This window comes from Calypte anna, chromosome 9 (assembly GCF_003957555.1).
Source record: "Calypte anna isolate BGI_N300 chromosome 9, bCalAnn1_v1.p, whole genome shotgun sequence".
Lineage (NCBI taxonomy): Eukaryota > Metazoa > Chordata > Aves > Apodiformes > Trochilidae > Calypte > Calypte anna.
The window spans coordinates 10,429,642-10,448,093 of NC_044255.1; the positions used below are offsets into that span (position 1 = coordinate 10,429,642).

Below are 18,452 nucleotides of genomic sequence, written 5' to 3' on the forward strand. Positions count from 1 at the left end.
TATCATTTAAAATGCAGCCTATGTATTGATGATGGCTACTTCATTATGCACTTGGTTCTTGAAAAAATAAAATTAAAAATCCTTGAAGTAGAGTCATTTCTGAAAAATATAGCAACTTTTTTTCAGTTTTGCATCACAGAAATAAGTAATTGTAATACATTGGATTAACTGAAATCTACTAGCATTGCAACAGTACTTCACAAGCCAGGTAAGAAATACAATTATTTTCTCACACTCAGTTAACTAATCTTCTATCAGACAGAATATATTGTAGGAAAGACCTTTACAAATCATTCATATCCTGATCAAATTGTCTTGTAGGATTACTGTAAATCAGCAGTAACTGCTCTGCAGTCAATGGAGTTTCACCAATGGATAGTGGTGAAAGTTAAGAGAAGCAAGAGTAAAAGGCTCCTTGAATTGTTCCAGTTTTAAGACTAGCAGGGTGCTTTTAATTGCTGTAATTTCTAGATCCAAAGTAAAAGATCGTAACTAATTCTAAAAGTGTATTTCTAATAATTTATTAGCATTTTGGGGCACTTCTGCTTTTCACTGAAGTACAGCTCAATGTGGTTGGTTTCTCAAGAAAACCAGCTTTGTACTGTCATACAATAGAAACATGTAAACAAAAGAAATCTGTAAAAAAACTTCTGGAATTTGTCTTATACTTGTGCTTCTTCTGTAGATTTTTCTTTTGGATGTTTCTTTTGAATATAAGGTTGTATAAGTAAAAATACTGTTCCCAACATGTATAGCAAGCCAGATATGTAAAAAGAAAAATCGTATTTATTTGTGATGTCATAGATCCAACCTGCAAAATAAGGACAAAACATGTTTGTTACAAAGCTTGACAACAAGGTACAAGGAAAAACTTGAAAAATACTGCACATTTCTCTCATGACATTTTAGTCAAATCCAGAGATTTTTGTGGAAAATCCATAAAAAATATGTGGTGATTGTCTCCTCTTCTAGATGCTGCAAATGGAAATACATTAACAAAATCTTGTTTATTCACCAAAATCAGTGCAAAACCCATCCCCTTACTGAAGTATCATGGAAGTCTTAAAATGCGACTCTATGTGCCATCCTAAGAAGCCAAGCAACTTTCTAAAACTGTACATTTTTCAGACTAGTTATCACTGATTTAACCTCAAAATAGTCATTGTGGGATCCCAGACCAATAGTTTCTTCCACTGTACTATTATCTTTGTAAAATGCACAATACTGCAGGCTAGTTCAAATGCTGTGCCTTGTGCAAATCATAACATTACCAACAGCTTTCTCACAGACTCACATATCAATAAAAGACTTTTTCAAGAGATACAATCTCAGTGTGCAATGACTCTCATTCCAACCTTAATTCCTTTATGAAAATACATTAAAGTTACTTCAGAAAGGCTTGAGGACTCAAAATCGCAAAATTCCATCACGCTCTTCTGGCTGAGTTGAGATGTAACCTCAAGATTAAAAGCTCTTTTTACATCACCTAATTGCATCCTACTGTCTCCTTTACTAACAACCACATACAAAAGACACGAACTCTGCAGACTGAGAGGGCCTGAAAGCACAAATGGTAGAGTAAAACACTGCTCCTTTTCAAAGGGCACCAGATAAGCTCTCTTCTAAATCATGCTGGCTCATGAGATGGTGAGGAGAGAAGGTGAGAGCGTTTTCCCTTGTCTGGATTGCTTGTGCTGCTAATAGCTTCACTTCAGCCTAGTGCCATTCCTGGATAGCCTCAGCCACTACTTACAAGGTTTCTTACTGCTTTCTTCTGATTTGCATCTCTATAAAAGATAGCTGAGTATAGTAGCGAGAATCGGTACCTTTATTTCTTCTGTACTTTCTATGAGAAAAATTGTAAGGAATGCATGTTCAAACCTCATTAACTTTAGGCATAACATGCATATACACTTCTACCCCCTGCTGTGGATGGCAGTGAAGAGATCATGAGCAACGCAGTGCCCAAAGTAGACATTTCTAGCTGAAGGAAGGCAAAGCTAAGTTAAATCAAGGCATCCAATGGCAGCTTAGAGCAGTGCCACCCAAAACCACTTTCTAGTTCTTAGGAGTAATATGAACATCTACCTCCCATGAAAAATATTCATCATTTTTTCATATACTACAAAAAAACACGTCAAATTAAGTTAAACCTTTCTCATTTTAAAAAAGTGCATAATATTTTAAGAACATAAAAAAATTAAAGGATAGAATGTTATAGATTTGCAAGGATTGTAATTTGTAGTGTGTGAACAGTGAACTGGTATCCAGCAGATGTGATCTGTAAAACTGTACAATTTAAAGATAGGTGTTATGATCCATTTTGAAGCAGCTGTAATCTTAACTATATATGCTCATAATATAAGAAAGTTTAATAATATAACAAGCCACACAGATGTTACACAGACATCTGTTGGTTAGTCACTGGAACTTCTTACCTGCAAATGGTGGTCCAAACAATGCAGATATTCCACTGGCACAAATGATGACTCCGTAGGCATTTGCAAGATGTTTGATTCCAACTAAATCTTGAGTCACAACAGGCATTAGAGAAAAATAACCGCTAGAAAATCCTATCAGACCACAAGCCACGGCCAGGCTAACATATGTATGCAGTAGTGGCAAAGTGAGAATGCAGGTGACGAAGCTTAAGTTGGCCATGAGGAAGACATTCCATGCACTGATGCAAGGGAGATCAGAGATGATTCCAAGGACCACTTTGCCAAAAATATGAACAATGGCTATAATGGATGTCAAAGGAAATATATTGTTCTGACTAGATAAGTTGTACTGCTTCACCATTTCTGGAAGATAAATTAAGGGAATGACGAAACTGCTGTAGGCAAACAAAGCCCAAATTATAAAGGCCACAAAGACTCTATTGGTAAACAGCGATGCAGCTCCGAAGTAGCTGTAGGACCATATTGCAAATCCCTTCCTGAATGTAACTGTCAGCTGGCTCACTCTCTTAAGAATGCGCAGTCCATACATATTCCTTCCACTTTTGGATTTACCTCCAATTTCTGTTTGCTGGACACTGTCAAGCACTTCTTCATTTGTCACTTCTTTTTTTTCCAGTTCTTCACTGAGGATTCCGCTAGATTTTATAGTCTCTGAAGAATGGGACAGACCTTTTGCCTGATTATCTTCACTGTTTCTTCTCGCAACATATTTTTCGCCAACATCTTTGACAGAGAGTGGTCTCATAAGCGCCCCACAGACACAAAGGTTCAGGGAGATGGCACCTTGGATGAACATGGCATTTCTCCATCCAAATTCTGTGCAGAGGTACTTCAGAAATGCAGTCATTAGGAAAGCTCCAAACCCTGTTCCTGTTGTACTGAGTCCCTGTGCAAGTGCTCTTCTCTTCTGAAAATACTGCCCTACCATGACCACCGCAGGTAGATAAACCATGCCACTTCCAATGCCTATGAAAAAAGAAAATTCTAAATCAATGTGAAATTTTTGCTGAAAAGATAAAAAGTGGTAAAAAACAAATCAGTTTTATTCCTAAATTTTTAGCAAGCATAGTAGTAAAACTAATAATAAATATTCTATTCTTATGTTATTCTCATGTTAGCTTCCATTTCTGTCCTGTAGTATTTCCCAAAATTTGCATTAGTCATTCCACTGAGAACGCAATGCTGCTATTTATCTGCTAAAAAACATGAAACACATGGAAGATAAAAACAGCATGATTGCTGAAAATACTGAAACAAATGGAAGATTAAAACCTTTACCTCATTTCTGCATTAAGTCCCAAACATTTCACATTAAATTCGTGACAGTTAACATGGAGGAAAGCACAAGCAAAACCTATTTTGAAATATCAGCATTTGTAATACCCACATTTGGTTGTATGAGCAACGATTAATTGCTTAGTGGGCACATATTGTTACTTTTGCTTAACTTCACCAGCAATGAAGATCCAGACCAAGTTTTTGCCCGTGCTTTATAACTGTGGAGCCACAGAGACTGTGAGGTATGTTTCAGGAGTCAGCACAGGGTGCTAGCCCAGTGGTGGGACCTTGGTCAGCTTCCAAGTTTCTCTTTGGGCACTGCAGAGACAGCCAGAGACAGCCACATGGTAGCTGCATACTCTTAAATGGCGCATCTCCAATTTTGTAAAAAATCCCTCAGCTGTAGTTAAAAACCACGGTATTAATGGTACCTATTTAAGTAGAAAGTGCTGAGGGTTGAGCAAACATATCGTTAAAAGTAACATTTATGCTCATTTTTTTGCACAGCAAATTCCCAACAGAGAGGATTTGAACTGTAAGAGAGATGTATGCAGGAGATGCTTCCCAATTCACTGTGACTGGAACATAGAAGCGTGTTTTGAATTTTCCTAAATAGCTGATAACATGGCTGCATGTAACTACAGCATCACATTGCTACAATTAGAGCAGAGAAAGAGAAGTTATTCCAGCAAAGCCTGACAAAATGCACCTCACCGTCACAACATTGTGATGGTCACAGCTCACCTGTTTTGCCTACTAGATCTATTTATTTATTTGTTATACAAATACACGATAAGGTTTTTATTTTGCACAAGGTCTACCTCCCCAGACCTAGCCACAAACTCTAAGGAAAAACTCCCTGCCCCCTCAGCCTGGCCTGCTGTTGACTGCTGTGAAAAACACAGCCCAGGCTGTGCTGGTGTTAGTGTTTACCACATGTCCCTGCGTGGGCAGAAAATAAAGCATTTTTTAAAAAAAGTTTTTATCTTATATTTTCATTCTGTGGGCTACATAGCAGAACAGTCTAGCCACAGGCAAAGGCCTGCCACCTTCACAGGTACTTACAGGGCCACAGGCCTCTCAGCTCCTCTTCCTCACAGATTTGTCACCCAGCACCACAATGGCCGCCGCAGGGCCAGCTCTGCTCTCACCCCAGCAGGGCCTCGGGGGCATTTTGCCCCCATCCCACAGAGACTCCCTGACACTAGGGGTTCCAGGCATTCATCCCAAGGCTTCACAGTGGGAGGGGGAAAGAAAGCTCCTCTGCCCCCCCGTACTGAAGGGAAGAAAGCCTGAGGAGCTGTGATGAAGCTGGTGTCCAGGTGCTGAGGGGACAAGAGTGGGATGAGCTGGGGATGGAAACGCCCTGAGGTGAACAGCACTTTGGGAGGGAGCTGAGGCGGCAGGGTGGCTGCAGGCAGGAGGCCAGGTTGGGACTGTAAGGAAGCACTGTGTGAGAGCATCTGGTGTGATGGTGGGTCACCTATGGGGAGAAGAGGAGCCATGAGGAAGCCTGTAAGCACTGCATGGAGGCCCGGAGGTGATCGCAGCAGGAGGCGGCTGCCATAGGATAAAAGCAGTCTTCCATTTAGCAAAAATAAGAACATGAAAGAAACTTCCAGAGGTGACTGTCAACAAGGGGATGGGAGTGAGGAGACACAGACTGAGGCAATGGGTGAGTGAGGAGATGGCGTGTGCAGGGATAGTGAGTGAGGATGTCGAGTGAGGGGAGGTCTCGTGAAGCGGGAAGAAACACCTCAGGCATCTCTACTGGGGTCTTCTGGCCTGAATTACTTATGCTGCAACTCATGTAAAAATTTGCCTCAGACTTTTTCTGAAGATGTTTTTCACCTGTCTTTATTCCCTGTATGCTCTCTGCGTTTTTGTCTAGTATTTTATGTATGTTCTTTCTGAAAAGCAGCAAGGGCTGAGAGAAAGGGTGTAGATTCCTGTCTGCTTGAGTATATACAATATATGGAAAGAGAAATTCTGAAAAGGGCAGAAACCTGCCTGTAATTATTAGTCTTTGTTCAGGAATTTAAAACATTACTGAAAACTATGTTATGATGGTGTGAAAGAGCCACCACAGTGATCCTTGCTGGTTTCATCTTTTTTCCATCCAGAGAGATAGATAAAAAATCATGTCCAGAGGTTCTGCAGATTGCTAAGGAATTATGTGAACGGATAGTTTGAGGAAATGGGGGTACTGAAGCTATCACTAGTATTGCAAATAATTAACATTTTTTCATAATGCTTCTGTCTGCCACACAAAACATAAATACCATGCCTCACTTGCAAACATAACTGGCCATGTTATCTGTGGAGTCAGTATTATTTCAAAGCCCCTTGAACTGGTCAGTATTGCTCAGATAATAATTAATGGCCAGACTTTGTATTACTTACTTGTATCACTGCAACATTTTGTTTCATATCTTCTAACAACATCTCTTTCCAGAAATAAACAGTGAATAAAACGGAGTACTGCTTTAAGTAGATAATACTGGGTTCTTCTACATAATTTTCTTCAAATTAACTTTTTTTTTTTTTCACAAGAAGCCACATCTTTCTAGAAACTGAGCATTCAGGCACTTAGGAAGCTGTTGGTTTCCAAGGAAGTGCCTAAACAGACAATTTTTCATATTTTCATTGAGCTCTTATACACATCAAAAGGTTTTCTAGAGACCTTAATCCAATAAAAAAGACAAAATATTACTTATTTTGGTGATTTTGTTTTTAAAAATATGTAGTAAAATTAGTTGATATTTATTAGGGGTTGTTGTTCTAATCTGAATATCCTTTATTAGAAACTATATCCAAAATATGGCCACATGCATTGTGGCCACATTGAATTTTCTTCACAGTAGATAGTATCATGCTATGTTTTGGATTTGTGACCCAAACACTGTTGATAATAGGGGGATACTTTAGTTGTTGCTGGTCAGTGTCTACACAGCAGCAAGGCCTTTTGTTTCTCACGCAGCCCTGACAGTGAGTGGGTTGGGGGTGCTCAAGAAGCTGGGAGGGGACACAGCTGGGACAGATGAACCCAACTGACTAGAGGGATATTCCACACCAGGGGGCACATTTGGAGTTGTGGCCTTTGTCTAACCAAGTTACCATGACACGTGATAAGGCCTTGCTTTACTGGAAATGGCTAAATAGCTGCCTTCCCAAGAGAAGTAGTGAATTAAGTATTTATTTAGCTTTGCTTGTGCATGCTTTACCTATCAACCTGTCCTTAACTCACTTTTACCCTTCTGATTCTCTCCCCCATCCCACTGAATCCACTGAAGGAGAGTGAGTAAGCAGCTGTGTGAAGCTTAGCTGCCTACCAGCAGTGACCCACAAGGCCCCTTTAAAATGGGTTTTGAAGCAGTACAATAGTTTTCATAATCTGGTATTTTATTAATGTGGGAGCAACTCCTGTAGAGAACATTTGCTGTTTTTTCATGTGACAAAGGACTTAGCTGTATATCTTTAAATTCCACTTGTTAGGAGTTCTGTTCATATTAATTCTTCTAATTAAAAATGCCCTCTAATATATCCACTTGGGAGAAACTGATGAAAATACCATCTTCATATGGCAGATTTAAATCACAACAAAAATCATTGGGTCCAATCCTCTGAGTAAATAAGTTTTCTGAAAAAGTTATCAGGCTGTAAAGAGCATGAAGGAAACTTTAGTGTAATTTTACAGTCTAACTTCCTTCTTTACTCACCCAGATAACCTTCAGAAGAATAAAAAATAATTGAAAGACATTTCAAACATTAGTACTGCTCTTACCAGATGTCACTCCAAATGTAAGGAAGAGGTACTGCACATTTGAGGCATAGGCACTCAGTATCCAACCTAGAGCATTCAATAGCCCTCCAATTATAGCTGTCTTGCGACACCCACACGTGTTGATGAATAAACCAATGAAAGGACCTGTTAAAAACATGAAAAAATGTTAACTTATTTATTTAAATCTCTACTATTGTCAATAATTTTTTCACAAAAAGATTATTCCTAATGTTTTAAACAAAATGCTAAACTCCGAGCTATTCATGCAATTCACTTTATTTTCCCTATTGCTCTTTTAGATTGTGGAAAGAAAAATTAAGCCAAACACTTAGCAACTATACACAGAACCTTAAAACAATTGCCTCATGAGGAAGGGATGGATTGAACAGAGGAAGAAACTGAAACCATTGTTCTAATTACTCATGCTACATGAGTGCAAGCCTTTTTCACAAGTAACTAGAAAGTAAACATTTTACTTTGTTTTTAGTGGAATATTTTAGGCAGATTTAAACTCAATTATTTCAATCTTAATTTAGAGAGCCAAAGGCATGTGTATACATATGCACACAAACCTACCCCTCTAGATAGCATTTTGGTCAGATCCAACCACAACTTAAATAAATCTTACTTCATCTGAAAAACTGAAATATGAACTGTCCCAATTCAGTATTTTCTCCTCCCAGATAGAGTACTAGGAGGACCACAGGATTTACAGATCACGTTTTCTTAATTCTAGTGAGACCTTGCAGTCACAGGCATCCTTTCCTGCTTATGCTGTGTACTGAAGTAATTATCTTCCCCATACTCCTTCTAACTTGCAAATTTTGTCTTGTTGACTTTAAAAAGCAACTCAGGAGAACTTGGGCACCTCTGCTAACTAAATGAGAAACTGTAAGAAAAGACATGAGGGATAAGTGGTAAACACATTCTTAAAATCTATGTAGGTTTGAAATAAATTACTCTGGAACATACCTACAATAAGGGTAATGCCCATGCTGAGTGAGCTAACCCATGCTGTTAAGCTACGACTTTGATTAAACTCTTCAAGCCATTCTATGTTGAGTATTCCAAGGGCCATTTGGGAGCCCATGACCAGTATGTGCACAATGAAGGAGGAAAGTACAATCATCCAAGCCCATCTTGCATCGATGTCTGGACTATGCTTAATTGGCTTACTTCCAACTTTTGAGTTATCTCCAAAATCATATCCAATATCCTCTCGACTAGCATACATTTTCTCCACAGTATTCTGAAACAAATAAAGTAAATACCTTAAGAATTCATACAAAATTATCAGATTTTATAGCTTGGTTATAGTCAATAGCATAAATCAGTACCGTATTGCACCACTGCAGTTTAGTGCAGTTCTAAAGTGAATATGGGGTTTCCACTGTTCAAATGGAAATGCTAAGAAAGTTCTCTAGCTAATGTAATTTCGTGTATCTTATTATCACAGCTGCCTATGTAGGAGTATTTAGAGGTTGACAGTAGATTGCATTACTTCCATTACTACACATTTACTTACCTGAAGGTGTCCAAGAGCACTCACTCTTCATGGGTTGTCCCAAGTCACAAAACACACTGCTTACTCTCTGTACACTCCTCTGTATCACCTTCTGCTGCCCAGTTAGATTATGTTCCTTGTGTTCAACTTGATAAAGCTTGGAATAAAAATAGGAAATCCTGAAGAGGCAGGCAGACGAAGTTACAGTATCTTTTCTGAGGAAACCAGTTCTGAGACGTATTTCTTCCTTCATAGTGGAAGAACAAGAGTGAAGACAGAAAGATAAAGATTTAAGGTTCTTGATTTTCAAAATGCTTTGCTTACATGAATTAAAGCACAGGGATTGCTACTACCTCGCTGGAAAGCTTTTTATTAGAGTCAGCTTGACAAACAGTTTGCTATTATGCTTTCAGTTTCCATAGCAGTAATCCATATAATCCTAGTAAAACCAAAGAATTCTTCCAAATTAATGACAATGCTCTAAAGAATCAAACTGACTGGCAGAGTTATGAGCACAGGTGTATGTAGGATCAGGAAACAATAGCTTAATTTGATTACTTTTATTTCTTCCACTGTTACTCTAAATTAAGATTGTCACACCATGTGAAAATAAATTCAGCAGCCATTTTTAATTAATTAACAGGCAAGGTGCAGAACCCAGTCTTTCTCCATCTGATTTCTGCTGCAACATATTGAAATGTTACCCAACTGTGGAGTACCACAGAGGTTTCCATGGAGACTAGAAATTTAATGATACAAATTACCAGAGATGGCAATTTTTTGTCTTTTTTTTTGTTCAGAGAAATAAAAATGGCCATCAGCTTCACAATAGACAAAAGAGAGAACAAAGTTATCAAAATTGTTTAAAAAACCTCCTTATATACTCTATGAGCCCTCAGAAGCTCTATCTCAGGGCTAGCTCCTCAACTACTGAACACTGGCAGTGAGTACAGTAACTCAGATCCTGTATTAACTGAAAATTCAGGCTGCTGTCTTTAAATATATGAGTGTTATTTGCTTCTCAAGTTACTACATTTCCAAACTATTTTCCTTTTTTCTTATTTCTAGATAAACATACAGAGAAGGCCTTGAAGTACTTCACACTACTACAGAGACAGAGTCAGAGTAACCTCTCCAGACTAGCTGCTGAGTAAGTAACCTTTGTAACTAAGTACCACACATCCCTGATGCCCAGTACAGGTAATTTACGAGTAACTAGGGGCAGCATGAACATGTAGGTTCCTCCAAGAGCACATTGATTTGTGTAATATGGTGAATTGGAACTAAGGTGTGCTGTACTCATGGTATCAAAATTTTCATATATTCATAAATATATTTTAATAACTTGGCCATGGAAGGTACTGGTGACACAGTGAGGAAGAACAAGAACTGTGCATGTTTAACATTTTGTCATATGAGATGATAAGCTGGGATCAGCTGATGACTCCACATCTAGGTGCCACTGGAAGCACATATTGTAATTACTTACTGACTTTTTCTTTCAATCAATCAAATCAAGAGGCAGAGAGAAAGAAGATTATGTTTAGAGGTCTTTCTAGGGGTGCTGCAAGGTATTTCAGGAAGGGTAGCAGGGGAACAAGTCAGAGCCTTGTAGTGGTGAAGCCTTTTTTTTTAACATCAAAGGACAGCCTTTATCAAAATTCTACTTCATCCTTCCTCTGCAGAGGGTCGGTATTAAAGATGACATATCAACCCTTTCCTATTAATGTACTTTGAGCTAGACCCCCTATTGATGTAGTTTATTTGTCTACTTCTGGAGGATTCATCCCACTCAGAAGAGAGAGAAACACCATGTAATGGTAATAAAGATAGTAAATTATTATGCTAATAGGGAATAATGAGAAGTAGCAGAAAATTGCATAGAAATCAAAGGAAGTTGCATGCTGTTAAACATGCTCTGTATATAAAAATGTATGATGGATATTACAGCACATCTTAGATAATGTAATACAAAATTACATAACTGAAGATTCAGAATCAGTATTAAACGTAGTGCCTCACCTTTCCCTGTCATGCTTTTGACTGGTTTGGTGTGTACCTCAATACTGATAGTGGGTTCAAAAATGTTCCTCTTTGGAACAGAAAAAGATACATCTTTTAGATATTTTAAATTATTTAAAGCAAAAATAATTGACATTGAGATGCAAAGATATGACAATCATCTGTACAATCTTACTGACAGAATGGTCTTAGATTGAGTAAATTGAGCAAGTTAATGTCATGCTTGCATCCACTCCCATAAATCTTCAGAAAATGCATATATTTTTGCTCAGTATTACTTTTATACTATTAGCTTTACAGTAACATCACAAGTTCAAAGTGAGTAATATTCAAAAGCAGGGAAGGTCATTTCAAATAATTTCACAAACTCTCAGACTCTGACTAAAGCAAGAACTGCATGTCTGGATACTCTACCCACTATGGCTCATCTACCTCTGGCCTATCACACCCAGGAGATGCACCCACCTGCCCTCAGCCTTCTTCCCACACCACAGCACTGGTAAGAACACACTATCATGGAAGGCAGAGAAGCCCAAGGAGCTCTTTGCCACTGTGAAATCCTAGAGAAACTGAAATGGAAACGACAGCAGCTGATTTGTGAAGCCAGTCATATTTTCTCAATGAGGAAGGCAGTGAAAACCCACTTGCACACAGCCCCTCACAAGGGATTGCATTTAAAGGCAGGAGAATCTGGATTCTTATTTGATCAGTTGGAGAAGGCCTAGATTATTTTTTTTCTTTTTTTCAGAAAATAACTTTTTATACTGTATGCGTGCACGGTATGCACGGTATTTTATTTTACAAAACTGGATTAAGAATGAGTGCCCACAAAGATGCTGAACTTTTTTGAAAACCTGACTCATGAGCTATTTTTGGCACAAACACAGGTGTTGTAAGAAAGCCAAACATGTAAGCCAAAACATGCAAGCTCCCTGTATCATCAGTGGAGGTACAGCTCTTTAGCTTGTAGTTGAACCAGATCACCAAAAAGCATCTAATACAAAAAGGCCATATGATGAATAATTTACATATACTTGGGTAATCTCTTCCAGTACCTGACTGGCTGTGTTAAAAGGCATAGAATAAAACAGCACTTTAAAGGCACTTCCAATGGAACACTCATAAATGCATCATCAGTAGTAAAGATTTTTGATTCACAGTATTCCAGTCAGACATGCCACACATTATTATTTGTCTTTTGAAGACATAAAGAAAAAGCTTTTTCAAAAGCATAGTTAATTTGGGGTGTCATAACTTTTGGCAGTCTAACTTCAGCTTGCTTATTTGTGGAGCACTTCAGATGTCACTGGAGACGTGGATACCATCCACTTGTGCAGATCAGAGCCACCGTACATAACCGTGCATGCCCAACAAGGAACAGAAAATCAGGGAAACTAAACAATTAAAACGTCAAGCTAATTGCCAAGTCAGGAGCCAAGTCAGTGACAGTTTGATTTCCAGACTGGGGCTGCTGCCCTTCTGCCCCTGAGGGTTAGGTCCCAGGCCCTCTCTGATGACCTCTCCCCTCGGTGCTGTTCTATCTCCGCGGGACCCAGGAGTGGTTCCACGTCCCCTCGGAAACCGGGAACAGGCTCAAATAATAAACAGTTCTCTGCCCTCGGTGCGAAGGGACTGGGCAACTTACATCATGTACCTGTACTTTATAAACGGTTACACACTGTTTCTGGAGCAGCCCGAAGGCAGGGGGACGTACCTTTTCCTCCCACAGGTTAACAGTTTGGGGAGCTTCACATCTTACACCCTCCCCCCCATTCAAGTTGTTTCCTTACCGAATGCTGCTCAAAAGCGGATGGCCTCCCGCCCCCACCCCCACGGGGGCAGCAATTCCGGCAGAGGGGCGGGGGCTCGGGCGGCGGCGCCACCGCCTCCTCTACCCGGGGGGCTGCGGTGGGGCGGCGTTAGGGGGACCGGGGCGGCTGCCGGTGCCGCCCGGCCGCCGGAGCACAAAGGGTGACCCATGGTTACCCCGCTGCCGCAGCGATACCGCCGGCCGCGGCACGGAGCGGCCGTCCCGACCCGACCCCGGCCCCGCGGCCCCGCTGCATCGGACCAGCCCAGCCCAAACCGCCTGTGCCGCAGGCTGCTGCGCCTTCCCCGGCTGGCACCGGTGCCGTGCGGCTGTTCCCGCACCTCTCGGGATACTCACTGCGCCCGGTCCCGCCAGCGCCACCGCCCCAGCGATCCACGGCTCCGAGACCCAGCTGCCGGCCAGACCCGCGGCGCTCCTCCGCTTCCCGAGAGCTGCTGCAGCCTCTGGTGTCCACCTGCGCCCGGCTCCGCTCAGCTGCCCGCCCCAGCTCAGTTCGGCCCTTCTCGCCGCCCCGGGGCTTATTTTCTGTGGAAGTCTGGAACCGATGTTGGACCTCTTGCTCCCCAGGCTGCTCGTCTTCTGCGGTGCCTTGTCTCCATTCCCTGCAATTTCAAATCTCCACGCTCTTTCATTCCTGCGATACCGGCTAATTCTGGTTTGGCGGAGGAGATCTGCAATCCTCTCACATGCACACTCTTGTGGCTGAATGAAGTTTATTGCTGCACAGGTTATCGCCGGAAATTTACATCTGAGTTAGAGGATAAAATCCAATAAAAGCAGACAGTATCAATACGTTAATGTCTGCTGGGTTATGTTTACTTCGGAGAGTCTGGTTGAATTTATGTAGCCAAATCACCCTAAGAATAAAACTTTAAAGCTTCCTTGTATCGTACCTTATTTGTGCAATAAATAAGCTTCAAAAATACTCCTCCCTTAGAAGAAAAGAGTTGCGGAAATATATTCCCACCTTTTTAGACAGTATCCAGACATCAGCTGTATCTTTCTGAACGATCTTACATTAATGAGGTATACACTCTGCAATAAATTGCTTTGATTATTTGCAGTGAATTTACTCAGGCTGAAGTGATTGCATGTCGCTGTAAAAAAATTTCATTATCAGAGAATCTTGGTGTCCTACAGCAATGCACCGAGTAGAATAGGTAACAGATTTTCAAGAAGATGCAAGGAAGAGTTTGAGAGAAGACAAAGTGAGATCAACAGGAATGCTTTAATGCTGTTGTACATGCTGTCTGTATACATAACATGGTTAAGTATCTCTTTTTAAAGCATTTGTTTGGGGGTGGTAAAAAATGGGTGCTTGAGGCTTTCCTTTTTTTATCTAGTATTTTTTATTTATATATTTTTTTTATATTTTTATTTCAGCAAATTTGCTGTGCCTGTGTGCTGTTTACACATGCAAATATCATCTATTTTTTCTAAAAGTTTATGTTCTGTTCCACTACATATGTATTCCATTATATATATCAATATGAAACATTCAGGTTTTTGTTGAAGTGTGTGCTGCTCTATGGGCTATTGCTATGGCTTCAGTCTGTAAAATTTTGCATGGCTTTTGCACTGTAGTTTTAAAAAGATAATCCTGTTCCAGAATCAACAACTAGATTAGTGTTATAGATTTATGAGTGGGTTAATTTACCCTCCTTTACTTAGGCCTTCAAGGGTAGACACTCCACAGCCTTTCTGGGCAGTATGTTCCTGTGCTGTACTACCCATGCACAATCGCATGCATCCAGCCCCAACTCCTCTGACTCAGTTTGTGGCCTTTGCTCCTGGTTTTACCATTTGCTACTACTGAGAAAATTTCAGCTCAATGATCTTTTCCACTCCCCTTCAGATAGATGTAGATTGTTATGAGATCTCCCCTTCTTTTCTTCTTTGCCAGGCTAACTAAGGCCAACTTGTACAACATCTCCTCCTAAGTCCCATGCTGTAGGCCACTGACCACACTGACCATCAGCCCTCTTCTGTTTGTCTATATGCTTCTTAAACTGGGGAACCCAGAACAGGACAAGTTATCCCAGATGTGGATTCACTAGTGTTGAATAAGGAGGAATAATAATTTCTATTCAGCTGCTGTCCATGCTCCCCTTCTGATGTTGCTCAGTCTATGGTTCACTTTATTCACAATGAAAACACCCTGTTGGCTCATATTCAACTTAGTGTCCACTGTTGACAGCCACATGCTTTTCAGCTGGGCTTCTGCTCAGACAGCCTGAGCTGGTGCCTGGCACTATTCAGCCCCATGTGCACAACTTTTCACTCCTTGTTAACTTCATGAGGTTTCTGTTGACCCATTTTATAAATTTCTCAGTCGTCTCAACTGAAGCTCCACTGTTTGGTTTGAGAACCACCCTTTCTAAGTTAGTATTGTCTGAAAATTTGATGAAGGTGCATGCTGTGTCATCATCCAAGTTACAATGAAGGTAATAACAAGACTGGCCATGGTATAGTGTTTGGTTTGCACAAGCCACCAACTAAACACCAACCCATTGATTACTACCCTTCAACCACAGCAATCCATCCAATCTCAACCCATATAGCAGTTCATTCATCCAGACTGTACTCCTCATCTTTTTCCTCACCCTGGGCATTAATCACTTCCTGAATCCCCATTGCTCAAAATGGCATCTGTTTTAGAGATCTTACAAACTGTTCAGACCTCTGAAAACGTGTAGTGATGAAATTATAAAGTGCTGATTTATCTTCCCAGCACTTTTCTTTCACTATTGCTGCAGTGCTAATTACTTTCTACCCTAAAGCTCTCATTAAGTCACCACGCTACTTCCCATGAAGTGATAGTACTGCAGTAATTGATAAGGAAATAAAGATTTGAAATAGCAGCTTGATACAGAACAGAAAAAGCATAAAAGCATCTTCCTTCCAGTTTTGTTCAATCACTGAACTTGTAAACAGTGAAAAGTACAATCAAATAACCTGGTCAACTCTTTCTACACAGTTATTGTTAAAAAGAAAGATAATTTTTGGTCTTTAAATATTTAGCGTCCTCTTTCTTCCAGTAACTTCTCTGGATTACTGTAGAATTCTGTGTATTCGGAAGGGCCTGTTACGCTGATCCTGGGTTAAAAAGGAAAAGAAGGAAAACAAACCAAACAATATTTGAATTTGGCTTAGGGAGTGCACAGTAGTTCTGATTTCTTATGACACCCTAAAAGCTTGTCGTTCCTCTTAATTTGGCAACTCCAGGCAGCCAAACAGAAATAATACATATTTTCTTGGGGGTTTTCTTGCACTGCCTTTCTGAAGAAAATACTTGGTATCCTTGGTGGATTTACCACAAACCAACATCCTCCAAGAATATCCTAAACAAGTATGAACATTTTTAACAACTCCTCCAGCTCCTTCTGTGATAGCTGCAGTGTTTTAGACAAATGTGAAAGAATGACCTAACTTGCTACCTTCAAGTTCTAGACTGTAGGAATGCAATTCATAAGTGAAAGAAAAAGCAACATTTTAATCATTGATAGCATGGAGATTTCCATTTGGGCAATAACTACTTGTCTTTTCTCTTTCTTCCCTTGCCATGAGAGCTGAGGCATTATAGCAGCTATACACAGGGAAAGGATCAAGAGGTTCTGTTCGATTTTCGTAACTCCTTCTGAGACACCGTGTCCAAAAAAACCCCTATAATATGTATACTACAAGAGAAGAAGTTTCCTGGAGTGTCTTAGTAAGATGACAAAAGGATGGTCCTCAGCAGATGTGGAGACAGAAGAGTTGTGTCGCTGTTTCACCAGTGCCTTGTCAAGATTCACGTTCGAGATTCCCCCAGCAAAACTGAATATTCCTGTTCCACACATGAGGAGCTGGGCCCAGGTTCTTCCTGACACAGGAAAGGGAATAATGAAGAGGGAAAGTGAGCAGGGAAAGGACACTGTGCTGGCAAAGAAGCCTAGAGAGCTGGTGGGGAACAGTTGGGTAGGAATATGTATCATGGCTTCTGCTTCTGAACTGCTGCCATCCACATACTTGAAAGTCCTTCAGGGGTGGCAGCAAACCTGGGTTTCTGGGGTTTAGATGAAGAAGCTGATGGGGAAAATGGATGATCTACAACTCCTCATAGTTATTTCTCTGCTTCAGAAAGTCACAGCACAGGAGAAGTGGTGCTTGCTCACAAAACAAAGGGAGATGTGATAAACCAGTCCTTTTTTGCAGCCTTACTTAACTTCAGCCTTGTACATTAGAACCCAAGTTGCATAATGAGCAGGTAAAATCACCTGTCTTATAAAAAAAAAAACCCATTAGTTGTATGGGCTATTGTAACACTAACATGTCTTGCACATGCTGGTATCTCGCTTTTCTGGTTTAAAACGTGTGAGCGTATGGGCGTGGTTGCGGTTGGTGAAACATCAGAAGTACCGCACCAGGAGGAGGAGCTCAGGGGCCCCCGATGTGATTCCACTGCAGTCACTTCCTTATCTGGGTCAGACTTGTTCACGTAAGAAATCGCAGAGGTCTCAGTGAGAAGTGTACGACTTGGTCATGGGTTGGACCTGTTGCAAATATACCAAATTAACTGCAAGTTCCAGTAAGGTCGAATTAGCACTTCGTTAGTTAATATAAATTCAATTAATGATTTTGGTAGCAAGGTTTAGTCCTTCGGTCCATGCCATTCAAATCACAGTATTGATCTGTGTGCAGTAGCTAAATTTCCACTCTTTAAATATTTTACTCCAGTGGGTACAAAGTAAAGGTTTTGCATAGGTCTTGTCTAAGCCAGTAAACTTGTCTTTACTGCAGATTAAGTATAGTTTTATAAATATATTGCTAGCCTTCTTCTGCAATTTGATTCATCTTGACAAACTTCTAGGTAAAAAAAATCTCTTGATCCAATCATTTTGAAAATACTAGATATAGCAGTATTTGTGCTTATAAACTTTGATATCTTCTGAGATATATTTGAAGTCTGTGGCTTTCTTCTCTGATTCTCTTTTTATCCACTATAACACCACTGCCAAAGTACTGCATTTTCTTAATAAACAGTTCATTAAATAGCATAGGTTTTATGAAATACTAACATCAAAATTTTATAACTTGATGTGTTTAAAATCCCAAAGCAATATCTTTTCAAATGAATGCACTGAAAAAGAGCTGTCAATATTTTAGCCAAGTTATAGTAGGTAATGTAGTTCACAACTAAATTGAACTGTGTAATTAGTGGGTCAGATCTCATTAGGTTATCTGCATCAGTACTTGAACCAGGTACTCTCAGGCTGTGGGAGGCTGCTGAGGTTTTCTCACTGTCCCTGTACTTTGCTGCTCTTGCACTCCCCAAAGCTGCATGGTCTGTTTTGCTGGGTTGGAGTGTGACTGGCCTGCATTAGGCCAACAAAACCCAGAGATCCTCTAACAGCCATCACTGAGAGTTCAGCCAAAACTATTTGTACAAAAGCTGATGGTACATGTCCAAGATAGAATAATTTTTTCCTTTTCAGCAACTGTTACGATATCACTTGCTTGCTTTGTTGGGTTTTTCTAGTGTTTGTCTGTGGCACTCATTTTTAAAACAGCCACATTTTTTCCAAAACAGAG

General features: G+C 40.2%; 1 protein-coding gene across 1 annotated transcript; it reads right to left on the reverse strand.

The window, feature by feature from the left end:
* Window positions 1–662: 662 nt before the first annotated feature.
* SLC16A14 (solute carrier family 16 member 14) lies at window positions 663–8,758 on the reverse strand. Its single transcript, XM_008491040.1, has 4 exons — window positions 8,497–8,758; window positions 7,525–7,668; window positions 2,439–3,428; window positions 663–811 (listed from the first exon to the last, which is right to left on the reverse strand). Exons 1-4 carry the CDS (start codon window positions 8,756–8,758, stop codon window positions 663–665), a joined length of 1,545 nt encoding a protein of 514 aa, XP_008489262.1.
* Window positions 8,759–18,452: the final 9,694 nt, after the last annotated feature.